Source organism: Citrus clementina, unplaced genomic scaffold (assembly GCF_000493195.1).
Source record: "Citrus clementina cultivar Clemenules unplaced genomic scaffold, Citrus_clementina_v1.0 scaffold_9, whole genome shotgun sequence".
NCBI lineage: Eukaryota > Viridiplantae > Streptophyta > Magnoliopsida > Sapindales > Rutaceae > Citrus > Citrus x clementina.
In genome coordinates, this window is record NW_006261964.1 from 3,061,282 (window position 1) to 3,073,997 (window position 12,716).

Genomic DNA, 12,716 nt, shown 5'->3' on the forward strand with positions numbered 1-12,716 from the left:
GGAATATTATTGTATTAACCATATTTATAGATGGATATATTTATTTTGAAGCAGAGGTACGTTTTAACTATTTAAAAAATTAGTTTTCATTTTACATTTCTTATAAAGAGATACAATTGCGAATGCTGATTTAAATAACACAAAAAATAAACAACAAATAAAGCATTTCAAAGGAGAGTAATTTCACAATAAAGAAATCCTTTCGTTAATAATGTAATGCACAGGTATATATATTTTGATACAATATATTTTTTCTTATAATTTATTAAAGAAAATTTCTATAATGATGTGATTAAAATTACAGCATCAATGCCATGATAAATATAAATTTTGTAAATTATATATAAGATTATTAAATAAAAAGTAAAATAAATAATTAATATAAGAGTGATAAATTAGTGTTTTAAAATTGAAAACAAAACAAACACTTGAAAAAATAACGTAAAACTTTTTAATCAACATTAAACTATAATTTGAAAATTATTTATTTATTTAAGCAAAGAAAAAAATTTACTCATCGATTGAAAACAATTAGAATAAGTTTTATTAAATTGGTTTAACCATAAATTCTATATTTATGCTAGGACATTTATAATTTTTTTTGTTAATTTTCTATCATGATATTTTTTTACTATGCAATTTAATTAAGCAAAATTATTTTTCTTGATGACCAAGGCATAAAAGAATAAAAAAAGATATTCTTATAATACTAGACATGTATGAAATATCAATAAAATTGGATCTGATTTTTAGTTTTATACATAATGTGCTTTCAAACTTTGTTTATTACTTATACTAAAAGATCATTTGGGGTTACCTTCAAGAAGGTTTAGTAGGATGTAACATCACATATCATACAAACAATTTTGAAAAATATGAAAAACAGTTTTTCAAAATTTAATTTTGAGAATAAGTTTTATCCTTAATAAAATTTCATATATATTATCACATATATTATATAAACCTCAAATTATAAATATTTAATTTAGAAATAAAAAGGTAAATATATAAGATAATCATTATTTTGACTTTTTATTTTACATCCAGAAAATTTTATTTTTTCAATAGCTCTTATAATATTTACTTATTTTACATTTCATCTACAAGTCTTCTTTTTCATTTACATAATTTATATGTTATTTTACACTCAATGTTAATTTGCAAGTTTTTTATGTTACATTAATAAGTTTTTGTTTCATTTATCAATGATGCACCAATTTACACTCCTATGTTAATTTTCTTATTTTCCCTTTTATCTATGATTTTTATGTTCTATATACATCATTTATTTATTTTTTTAATTTTACACTTGATGTTCATTTATAAGTTTTTGTTTTATTTACCAACAATACATAAATTTAATACACTTATGTTGATTTACCTATTTTACTTTCCATTTACAAATTTTATATTTTATTTTCACAATTTATGTTTTATTTTACGCTTAATATTGATTTAGGAGTTTTATATTACATCTATAAGTTTTTTGTTTTGTTTACCTGTAATACATCAATTTACCATTCCTATGTTAATCTACTTATTTTATCTTCCATTTACAAGTCTTATTTTCCATTAAATAATTTATGTTTTGTTTTACATTTAATATTGATGTAAAAATTTTATGCTAAGTTTATATGTCTTATGTTTTATTTACATAAATTATGTTTAATTACAAATCACAACATTATTAAAGTATTTTCTTTACTTTATTAAAATAAAAAGTCTATTATTGTCAAATTATTGTCCCGAGAAATAGTCTAATTACCTTGGTTTTTGTAGTATAACCGGATTCAAGTATAACATAATACATTTGACGGTAGAATTTAGGGATGACAAACAAATCTTAGGCCGGCTAAGATCCACAAAGATCCGGAAGATCCGTATTTAGAATAATCAGGATTAGCACATCAAAAAATACGGATCTAGATGTTATAAATTGAAATCCCTGAGGATCCGAATTCGAATCTAGATGCAAATGCACTTAGAAAACTGGATATCTGGATATGCATTATTTTTAATTAAATTATTTATTAAATTAAAATTAAATGCAAAAATATAAGTTAAATAAAAAAAGGATTAATAAAAATATATAAGTTAAATTAAATTAAAAAATATATAGGGATTCACATGATCTCATGTGGATTTATGGTGTTTTTATAATTTTATTTGTGGATTTGTGGTGGTGTTAAACCTGTATTTATATTATTCTTAATGTTTGATTTATACTGTGTTTTTTTTTGTGAATTTATGGTGTTGTATATTATTTTAAGTATTGAATTGTTAATTGTTGAATTATAATTATAATTTATTTGATTTTATTAGGTAAATTTGTTAAAATTTAAATTATATTTAAAATTTTGAATTTAACATCATATTTATTTCGATATCCAAAAAATCTACCTACAATTCACACAAGTATTACTCACATCTAAATCCGCACATTTTGTTGCGGATCTAATATAGACATGGATCTCAAAATGTTAATGCAGATCCAAATTTAGATGAAGCTATTTCGGATCCGGATCCAAATTTAGTCATCATTTGATGATTTTGAAGGCGCAACAGTTCCGACACCAATTAAAAATTTACATTACTAAACTAAACATAAATATGTAATACGTAAAGGAGAAAATTCTCTAATATTTTTATTTCTAATCTTATCCGCCCATAATGTCAGAAATCTTGTGGGCTAGGAGCACGTTGAGGATAAGGCTTTACAAGTTGTCAACTTGTAATTCTGTAAAGAATGATCGCCGTCAGTACAATTTGTCAACTTGGCGTTGAATGTTGTCAGACTTGTCAACTGGTCAAAGTTTTTAGCTAACGAAAGAATCTTATAAAATCCCAAATTATTCTTTTAAGTAACAAAAACATTTTTCAAACACTTCAACGCTTCATGTAAATTGATATTTGTGCTCTCTTCTTAATTAAGTAATCCGTAAAATAAACAAAATAGAACATTTAAAGAACAATTATTATTAATATCACCAAGCCTGCAAACAAGCCAGGACAAATGACCGGGTTTTATCCAATTAATACTTGTAAATGATATATGCGTTGGAGTTGGATTCGGTCACAAATGAATATATTTAAAAGAAGCCCAAGCAGACGTCTACAGTAACAAAGACTTACTCAATTAAATGGAACTATATATATATATATATATATATATATAATTTCATTACTTTAAGAATTATAATAAACTAAATGACTATAATAAATATTATTTAGTTGATTAATAAAATGTTAATTTTATTCTTTAATAATTTTTTTTATAAAAAGATAAATAACATGTAGTGCATTGCGATATTATAAATTTAAAATATAAACTAGCTAAAAATAATTTATATAAACTTACAAATTTAACATTTAACATTTTTATTATGTAGTTTTCTTTTTAGAATAAAATCAATATTTTATTACTCAACTCGTCGGTCATTATAGTTATCTATATATTATAATTCTTAAAGTAGTCAATTAATAATAACTCTACATATATTTGTATTATATATATATATATATTTTTTTTTTTAATTCGGAACTCCCGAATTGGAACAACATCCGGAAAGGAAATTGTGGCCGTTGGATTAAATTCCAACGGCCCCAAATTCCTTCTTTTATTTTTTTTTTGGTTGGCTGCCCATGGTGGAGTCCACCATGTGCAGCCACAGGTAGCCTTTGGATTTGAGTCCAAAGGCCACCAGCCTCCCTCCGGGACGTTGTTCCAATCCGGATGCCTTTGGATTTGAGTCCAAAGGCCACCAGCCTCCCTCCGGGACGTTGTTCCAATCCGGATTGGAACAGCCTCCTGTGTATATATATATATATAAATGCTGCGAGCTATATTTGCAGTACTACCAATTGATCAACTAAATGGCCCGCTCGTACAATTGCCTGCTCTTTTGCTTTATTGTATTGTTCATCATCCCTCCCACCACTTCCATATCCAATACATCTTCAAAACCAAAAGCGTTAGCTCTTCTGGTATCCAAAGATTCATCAACTCTCCAATACCTTACTCAAATCAAACAAAGAACCCCACTTGTTCCCGTCAAATTAACCCTAGATCTAGGTGGCCAGTTTCTTTGGGTTGATTGTGACCAAGGCTATGTCTCAACTTCTTACAAACCTGCCCGTTGCGGCTCGGCTCAGTGCAAACTTGCTAGGTCTAAGTCTTGCATCGATGAGTACTCCTGCTCCCCCGGGCCAGGTTGCAACAATCATACGTGTAGTCGCTTCCCAGCCAACTCTATATCACGCGAAAGCACAAACCGCGGTGAGCTTGCCACGGATGTCGTGTCTATTCAATCAATTGATATTGATGGCAAGGCTAATCCTCCAGGCCCGTTTGTTTCGGTGCCTAACCTCATATTTTCTTGTGGACCAACGTTTCTTTTAGACGGTCTAGCTACTGGTGTTAAGGGCATGGCCGGCCTTGGAAGAACTCAAGTTTCGCTTCCTTCACAATTCTCAGCTGCTTTTAACTTTGATAGAAAATTTTCCATTTGTTTGAGTTCTTCCACAACATCAAACGGTGCAGTATTCTTCGGTGATGTTCCTTTTCCAAATATTGATGTCTCCAAATCTCTCATTTACACCCCACTGATACTGAATCCCGTGCATAATGAGGGTTTGGCTTTTAAAGGTGATCCTTCAACTGATTACTTCATTGAAATAAAGTCTATTCTGATCGGCGGCAATGTTGTGCCACTAAACACATCGTTGCTGTCAATTAACAAACAAGGTAATGGTGGAACGAAGGTCAGCACTGCTGATCCTTACACAGTCTTGGAGACATCAATTTATAAAGCATTTATTGAAACTTTCAGCAAAGCATTATTATTTAACATTCCTAGAGTTAAACCAATTGCACCATTTGGGGCATGCTTTAACTCTAGCTTTATTGGTGGCACTACTGCCCCAGAGATTCATCTAGTGCTGCCAGGTAATAACCGCGTGTGGAAAATCTACGGAGCAAACTCGATGGTGCGAGTTGGAAAAGATGCCATGTGCCTTGCATTTGTGGATGGTGGAGTAAACCCTAGGACTTCAGTAGTCATCGGAGGATATCAACTTGAAGACAATCTCCTAGAATTTAATCTTGCCAAATCTAGGCTAGGGTTCAGTTCTTCTCTCCTGTCCTGGCAAACAACTTGTTCCAAACTTACTTCTAATTTTTAATTAATTATAAGTCATCTAAATATCGCTGAGTCATCACTTAGTTTATTCCTTATGTATGCTTTTTCTTCATCAATATTAATAAATATGGTCACCTTGGCGTGATCTTTGTAATTGGTTCCACTATGGCTTCACATTAAGCAGCAACCTGCGGTAAGAGTTGATGCGTTTAGCATCGTTGATCAGTTAGATATAGAAAAAGAAAAATAATAATTAACGAACAAGGTTAAAATGGACTTTGAACCGCTAAAATGAGATACCGGATATAATTATCTGTGTCTATGTAACGTTTTTAGTTTTTACTAATTTTTTTAATGGTGAAATTCAGTACTTATGACTTGAATAAAGCAAATTTGAACTCAGAAGGAATAAAATTCCACGAATAATATTTTTCAAGATGGTCAACTGAAATTCTACTCAAGTGTTAATAAAAAAACACTCTCAAGAAAGGAGGAAACCCAATTAAATCTAGATGGGTTGAGTTCATTAAGTTTATGTGCTTTAATTTGAAAGATCTAACTTATCCTATTGCCACGATAAAAAATTAAAAATTGTCCAACAGTCCAATTCGCGCACACACCATGTGAGGGCAAGCAGCTAGTTTCAGAAAACAATAGGTCTGTACAAGTACATACTTGTCTACTTATAATTCTTTAATAACAATATCTATAATTACGGGTAAATTTAGAGATCTGAAAAATGCCTAATTAAGTTCCCATCATTGACGTCTCCACCCTGCATGACATTAATTTAGATTTAATTAACACTTAATTCCAAAATTATATAATTTTATTTTGATTATATATTTTCAGTTTTGTCCAAGTATATATAAATAACTTGGCCAACTTACTGTTAGCAAAATGGATCTCTCTAACAATTTCATTCTGTTTGGCCTTTTTTGTCCTTTTCATCATCTCTCCTGCCACCTCCATGGCCAAAACATCTTTTAGACCAAAAGCATCTGTTCTTCAGTAACCAAATACTCATCAACTATCCAATATGTAACACAATTCAAATAAAGAACCCCTCCCTGTAAGTATATTAATAAAGAGCATAAATAATATTGAAAAGGCATAATTCAACCTCGAAAATTTCCAGCCACTCGGCCTTTGGCCGAGTGATCAGGGCTGCTGCCCTCCAAGTTGGAGGGCAGCAGTTCGAACCCCCACAAAAGTATTGTGGGGGTATTTCCTTCCTCAATTAAAAATTGAGTGAAGGCAGTTATCTTCCTTACCCATGAGTGAGGAGTGGATATCCCTCGAATATTTGTGAGGGTTAAAATCTGGGCAGAGCTCCATTAGCATTGATGTAAGTTGGTCCCTTCCTTACCCATGAGTGAGGAGTGGAGAGCTCCATTAGCATTGATGTAAGTTGGTCCCAGTAATAGTCTGATTTGTAAATATCAGTTATACTCTCATATAATATGAGTTGTAATTTGAGCAATAGTCTCATGTAATAAAAAAAAAAAAACCTCAAAAATTTCCGGTGCTTCTATGTCTTCATTTGCTTTTAATAAAGAGCATAAATAATATTAAAAAGGAACTAAATGCCGGTGAGTTTATTAATAAACCAAAGTCCAAAGGTGGGAACTCCTGTTCTTAGAAAGATTTTCATGCCCATGTTTCTTATTGGCTTGTGCCTCGTCTTCTACTGTCAACTTGAAATATATATATATATATATATTAGTCATCCCTTCAACTTTATATAGATACTGAGATTAGAAGACTATGTGGCCAGGCAAAATTATTTCAAAACACATGCTACTGGGCTACTTTGTGCACGAACGGGCCGTCCCTTACCAAAACAAATATATAAAGTATGCATCTGTCATTATGCTTTATGTGTCATTAACAACGATATTAAGGATACAAATTTTTCTACAATTTTTTTAACGCAAGTCTATTTACTGTAACCTCAAATAGAACATTCATAATTCAAAGGAGAGATTCCACTTACTCTTTATCTTATAATTGTGGCCAATGATAAAATTCTAAATTCTAAACACGTGAAAGCTTGTCATGCTAGCAGACTATATATAATTTATACGTACAGAGCATATGTACATTTTTATACATTCTTACTAATTAGCAGCAATTCTTACTCTTAAATTAATTATTTTGCATTCACCTAATATTGGTTGGATTAAGGTCCACGCTGATTGTCTTTCTAAAACTAATAATAACAATTAGGGTTAATTATTTGTGGGACAATGGGAGTGTGTTTCAGATGCTTCTGATAATTATACACCGTATTGTGTAGAGACCATGATGTTAGGGAATATGTCTTATTTTTTAAGAAAGACTTGCTAAAATATTTTTCTCTTTAGTAGAATTCTTATTTAAGGTATAGGTAATTTCTTATTTGGGACTTGATTTATTAAATAAGGAATACTACTAGTATAAGAAAATGAATACTTTTCCTACAAGAAATAATCATTATATATAGGGAGATTGAGTTTGGTTATTTGTATAATATAACAATAAGTTCTCTCCAAGTAGACAATTTTTAGTGTGAGAGAAATGGTAAGTCTATTGAGAGATTGGGTGTGAGGAAAAATATTAGAGTGATTGTAATAATTTTTCACATAGTGAATTTTTCTCTCGTTATCCTTGGCAGCAGTGATTTTTCTCTAATATAAGAGATTTTCACGTAAATTTTTGTGTTGTGTGATTAATTTTATTCTTCATCTAATTTTTTATTTATTATTTGTTTGATATTTTTAGTTACAAAATTTGGGATTAAAATTCCTCACCATGTGCTTCTATTTTTGCAAGAAAGGTTCCCCCCACTTATGGTGGAAAGTGACTCTATGCTTATTTAACTCCATCCACATGGTGAAAACAAAGAGATATATCTACCATAAAATAAAAGAAGATACGCATCTTCTAATACTACAATCAGAAGCACAAAGATATGGGTCTCTGCTTAGCAGTTGTGTTCCAACCTCCCATTCCCATACGGAAGCTATATACTCTCTATGTTAAATGTTAATTTTCTTATGATTATGATTAATCAGTCGTTTTTGAATTGGGTAATTTTTGGATACCTCCCCTGAGGTTTGCCCTTACTACACTTAGAGAGAATGTATGCATATATTGACATATAGCACCCCTGACCATGTTTTAGTGTTAAAGTGCCGTTTGCTCTGTTGATGAAAGTACAATAATGCCCTCAATGCACAGTACAATAACTGATAATACTTGCAGCAATGCAGAGTTGCAGACTTGACAATGCTTCTTGGCTTGCATTGTAGAGTTGCAGAGCATTTGTTGTTTTTTGGCACCAAATGCATATGAATAGTGGAATCATTGCAATCATTGCCGATGAGAAGAAGTAGAGATGACCCTCTCATATTTTTTTCAATTGATTGGGTTTCTTTATTCAATGATTATATAAAAAACTGAATAGTTATTTTACAAATGAAGTGAAGAGCAGTGTCTGCTTTTAAAAACCAAGATGACCTTATCAATTTGCTTTCTAAAATTAACATGACGCTTCCTCTTCAGATAATCGAAAGCGTGGGAGGAAAAAGGCAAATGCCTACATAGATATAGATTTAACAAACATGGTGTTTCCTTGTTATTCGGACTCAAGTGCTTTTGCAACTGCAACTTGAGACAGAAAGATTTAATGGGTATGTTGGATCTCTCTTTTGTTTTCTTGTCAGTTAATGATGGTTTATGTTTTCTTTTGGAGAGTAAGGTGTTTTTATGTCATGCATGACGAGACTTGTTCAAAGGCACTTCTTTTGTTAAAAAAGATGTGATTTTCATGCAGGATTCAGCAAATAAGACTCAAGATATTAATTTTTTTCAGTCTTTAATAACTATTGCAGCACTTTAACTATGAGAGAGGAAAAGGGTTGTTGAGTTTGTGAGAAATTACAACTCTTCAACGCTTGAGTTAGAGTTCAAAAAACTTCATAAGGGTTTTGCTCACTAGCATAAATGCTCTTCTTTTTTTTTTGGTCTGTATAGAGTTTCTTAGGAACTGCTTTTTTCTTTGTTGCTTGCCTTTTGTTCTTCTCTATATAAACTGTAACCCACCATGGGAGAGGGAAAAAAATATTGTGTGTGTGTGTGTTTTTTTTTTTTTTTAATTTCTAGTTATGTATGTGTTTGGAAACAAAATATTTCTTTTCTATTCCTGTAGCAACTGATTCTAAGTTCAATATCTAGTTGTAATTATTTTTCCAGATTTAGGAAAAAAGTTCATACTGGCGGTCTTCTTACAATGATTGCAGCTTTGTCTTTGTATATATCCTTTTATAGATAAGAAGAAAATGGAAATAAATAAAGAGAAAATATGACCAACTTTACCATGCCAATGAGAAGAAGTGGAGATGACTCCCTCAGATTCAACTGTGTTAGTTTAATCAGTCAATAGCTTCTTAACGATTTAAAAAATTCAAATTTTGCAATTATATTATTGCCCTTAACAACCAAACAGTTCTTTAACGCTAATACACGACCAGGGGTGCTATGTGTCAATATATGCATACATTCTCTCCAAGTGTAGTAAGGGTAAACCTCATGGGAGGTATCTAAAAATTATCCTTTTTGAATTTTTTTTTAAAAAAAGTGAACCGAACTTTCCCCGTTCACGCATGTGTTTTGTTATTGGTTTTCCCACTAACATCTTGTTTTAATTTAGACAACCCATATTTATTACAACTTATCAACTTGTAATTTTGCATGTTGAAAATGTGCACTATCAATTAATTAAGAAATTAACGTAAGAGCTCTTGGGTTCGATCCCCACTATACAACTATTTGGGAGGGGTAAGGAGTCTTAACTGTGATTATACCCCGAATCCCCGTTAGTCGGGACTCAATGCGGTCACAAGAAATTGGATGGTTTAAAACCAAAAAAAGAAAACAAATTAACGTATAGAATGTGATTCATTGTTTATTGTTAAATTTTTAAAAAAATTAAGGTCCTTGAAATTGTTTTGGACTCTAGAAGATAGAATTACACTAGATTAACTTTTAAGATTAGATTGAATTAGATTATACTAGCTAAATTATATATTACTATCCTTTATTTGGTATAATGTCGGATAAACTGTTTAATGAAACAAAAACAAATAATAAATAGTATAATTATTTTCAAATTATATTTCTAATTTTTTAATATAATATGTATATTAAATATTATTGTAAATAATAATTAAATAATTTTTATGTTTAAATTATTGAATTAAAATTTTGATACCTAATTTCAAGTTAAAATAAAAAATTATTAAAAAACTATTGATAAAGGTAGTAAATTTGAATTAAAAAATATATTTAATCCAACCTAAACTCATGTGAAAGTGGGGATCAATAATCTCATGAATTTGAGACTAAAATTTGAACTAATTTACTAGTCTTGACAACCAAACATAACCTTGGATTAGATTATTTTTTTTATCCTCCAAATTACAGTCTAAATGCTATCTTCTATCCTACTTCCAAATATAGTCTTCAAGTCTTAGAAACACACGGGTAAATTGTAAGATAAAGCATTTTGTCATGGATTTTCATTGCTTGACAAACTTTTTGGGAGAACAATAATGCTGCAGATTGTCTTGCTAATCTACATCTTAATGAGTTTTTTTTTTTTGGGGAATAATCCTCACTTAGGGATTCAACAATTCTTGTCTTAAGATGCTAATCACTTTTGAAATATTGTTTCTTTTGATATGCTTTTATTTTTAATTTCTTTTTTACCTATAGTTTCTCACGATGTTGTTTCAGTGCTATGGCTTATCTTAAGATTGAAGCACATTATGTCCCCCTAAATGGATGTTCTGATTACTCTTTCTTATTTAATAAAATCCTTCAGTATGTCGAGGTTCATCAAAAGAAAATTAAGAAGCTAACATAGCCCCAAGTCTTCGCCAAGTGTTTTTTTTTTTAAATTATATGAGATTATTGTTTAAGAGTACAACTCATATTAAATGAGATTACAATTGATATTTACAAATCAAATTGTTACTAGGACTAATTTACATCTTATGAAGCACCGCCCAAATTTTTACCCTCTCTATTATTCAAGGGATGTATATTCCACTTACATTTCGAAAAAGAGAAAACTGCCTTCAGTCAAATCGAAGAAGGAAATTAAACCCCCAGAATGCATTGTGGGGGCTCGAACCCATGACCTCACAATTGTGAGGTTTGGGTTCTAACTGGCTCGTTCGCCGAGTGATTTTTAAGTAGCTTGATTAAGCTTATTTGAATTTCCAATGCCTAGTCAAGTGGTTTTCAAGCACTTTATTTTAGTTCAGTCAAATTGAGAAGGAATTAAACTCCTCCAGAATGCATTGTGGGGCTCAAACCCATGACCTCCCCATTGTGAGGTTTGGGTTCTAACTGGCTCGTTCGCCAAGGAATTTTAAGTAACTTGATTAACCTAATTGAATTTCCAAGGCCCAACCAAGTGGGTTTCCAGCACTTTATTTTAGTTCCCCCACCAATTTGAATCTTTCTAATAAGGATGGCAATGGGCCCGCCCCCAACGGTTTTTAACAATTACCAAACCCGCAATGGTATCCGGCGGATTTTTTGCGGGTTTCCGTATTTAAAATCACAAATGTTTAATATATAAATTTATAATAATAACCTTAAATTCCATATAACATACTCAATTTTATATTTAAATAATGTAAATGAAAAATTAAAATTTTCACATCAATTCAACACAAATTCTCAAATTTAAGTATAAATTACACAAATCCATTTAAAAAACACAAACTAGTATCTAAAAATAATAATTACATTTCATATTATCATTTAAAACAAGCTCCAAGAGAAGATATTCATTTCATTCACCACCATAAGCACCCATCCAACACAATGCCTATAATAATAATTAAGATTAATATTTTCAAATACTAATTCGAAGGAAAATGCCTTTAGTTTTCTTTAGATTATGACTTTAGAATAGGATATAGGTCACATACACACATACACAACTTTGAGCCTTTGACTATTTGGTAATTTAATTAATGACATTATTTTCTTTATACATTTTTAGATTAAAATTAAATTAAAAATATTTGAAAAAATATTGCGGGTTTGGTGGATATCCATGCGGGTATCCACCGGATATAAGGTTAATACCAAACCCACCCGCATCCATATGCGGGTTTTAATTTATAATACTAAACCCGCCCGCAACGGGTAAAATTACCCGCAACGGGCGGGTTTTGGCGGGTGGGTTTGGACGGATTTGCGGGTTTGCGGGTACAATTACCATCCCTATTCTCTACCTTTAAAAATCATTAAAAAAATAAGAATTTTAAATTGAAAAAATGCCTATAAATATCTTGGCTGCTCGCTGCTTTACAGTCCCCAGCACGTTAACCAAATGGCTCTCTCTTCCAAATTTCTTCTTTTTTGCTTTCTTCTCCTTTTCATCTCTCCTTCCATAGCCAAAACGTCTTTTAGACCAAAAGCACTAGTCCTTCCGGTTACCAAAGATGGATCAACTCTCCAATACCTCACTCAAATCAAACAAAGAACCCCTCTCGTGCCTGTGAAATTGACCCTTGA

At 30.9% G+C, this 12,716-nt stretch overlaps 2 protein-coding genes across 2 annotated transcripts in view; both read left to right on the forward strand.

The window, feature by feature from the left end:
* Positions 1 to 3,864: 3,864 nt before the first annotated feature.
* On the forward strand, positions 3,865 to 5,264 carry LOC18032932 (basic 7S globulin). The gene has a single exon (XM_006419764.2). The coding sequence runs from the start codon at positions 3,874 to 3,876 to the stop codon at positions 5,179 to 5,181; it is 1,308 nt and encodes a 435-aa protein (XP_006419827.1). The 5' UTR covers positions 3,865 to 3,873; the 3' UTR covers positions 5,182 to 5,264.
* A 7,263-nt stretch (positions 5,265 to 12,527) lies between these two features.
* LOC18032058 (basic 7S globulin) overlaps positions 12,528 to 12,716 on the forward strand; it is a 1,451-nt gene continuing 1,262 nt past the window's right edge. The window contains exon 1 of the mRNA XM_006419766.2: positions 12,528 to 12,716. This exon is cut by the window's right edge and continues 1,262 nt beyond it. Within this exon, the coding sequence (XP_006419829.2) occupies positions 12,532 to 12,716 (185 nt within the window). The 5' untranslated portion in view covers positions 12,528 to 12,531.

Coding starts and splice junctions, on each gene's coding strand:
- LOC18032932 (XM_006419764.2), top strand. CDS start 3,874: ATGGCCCGCTCGTACAATTGCCTGCTCTTTTGCTTTATTGTATTGTTC.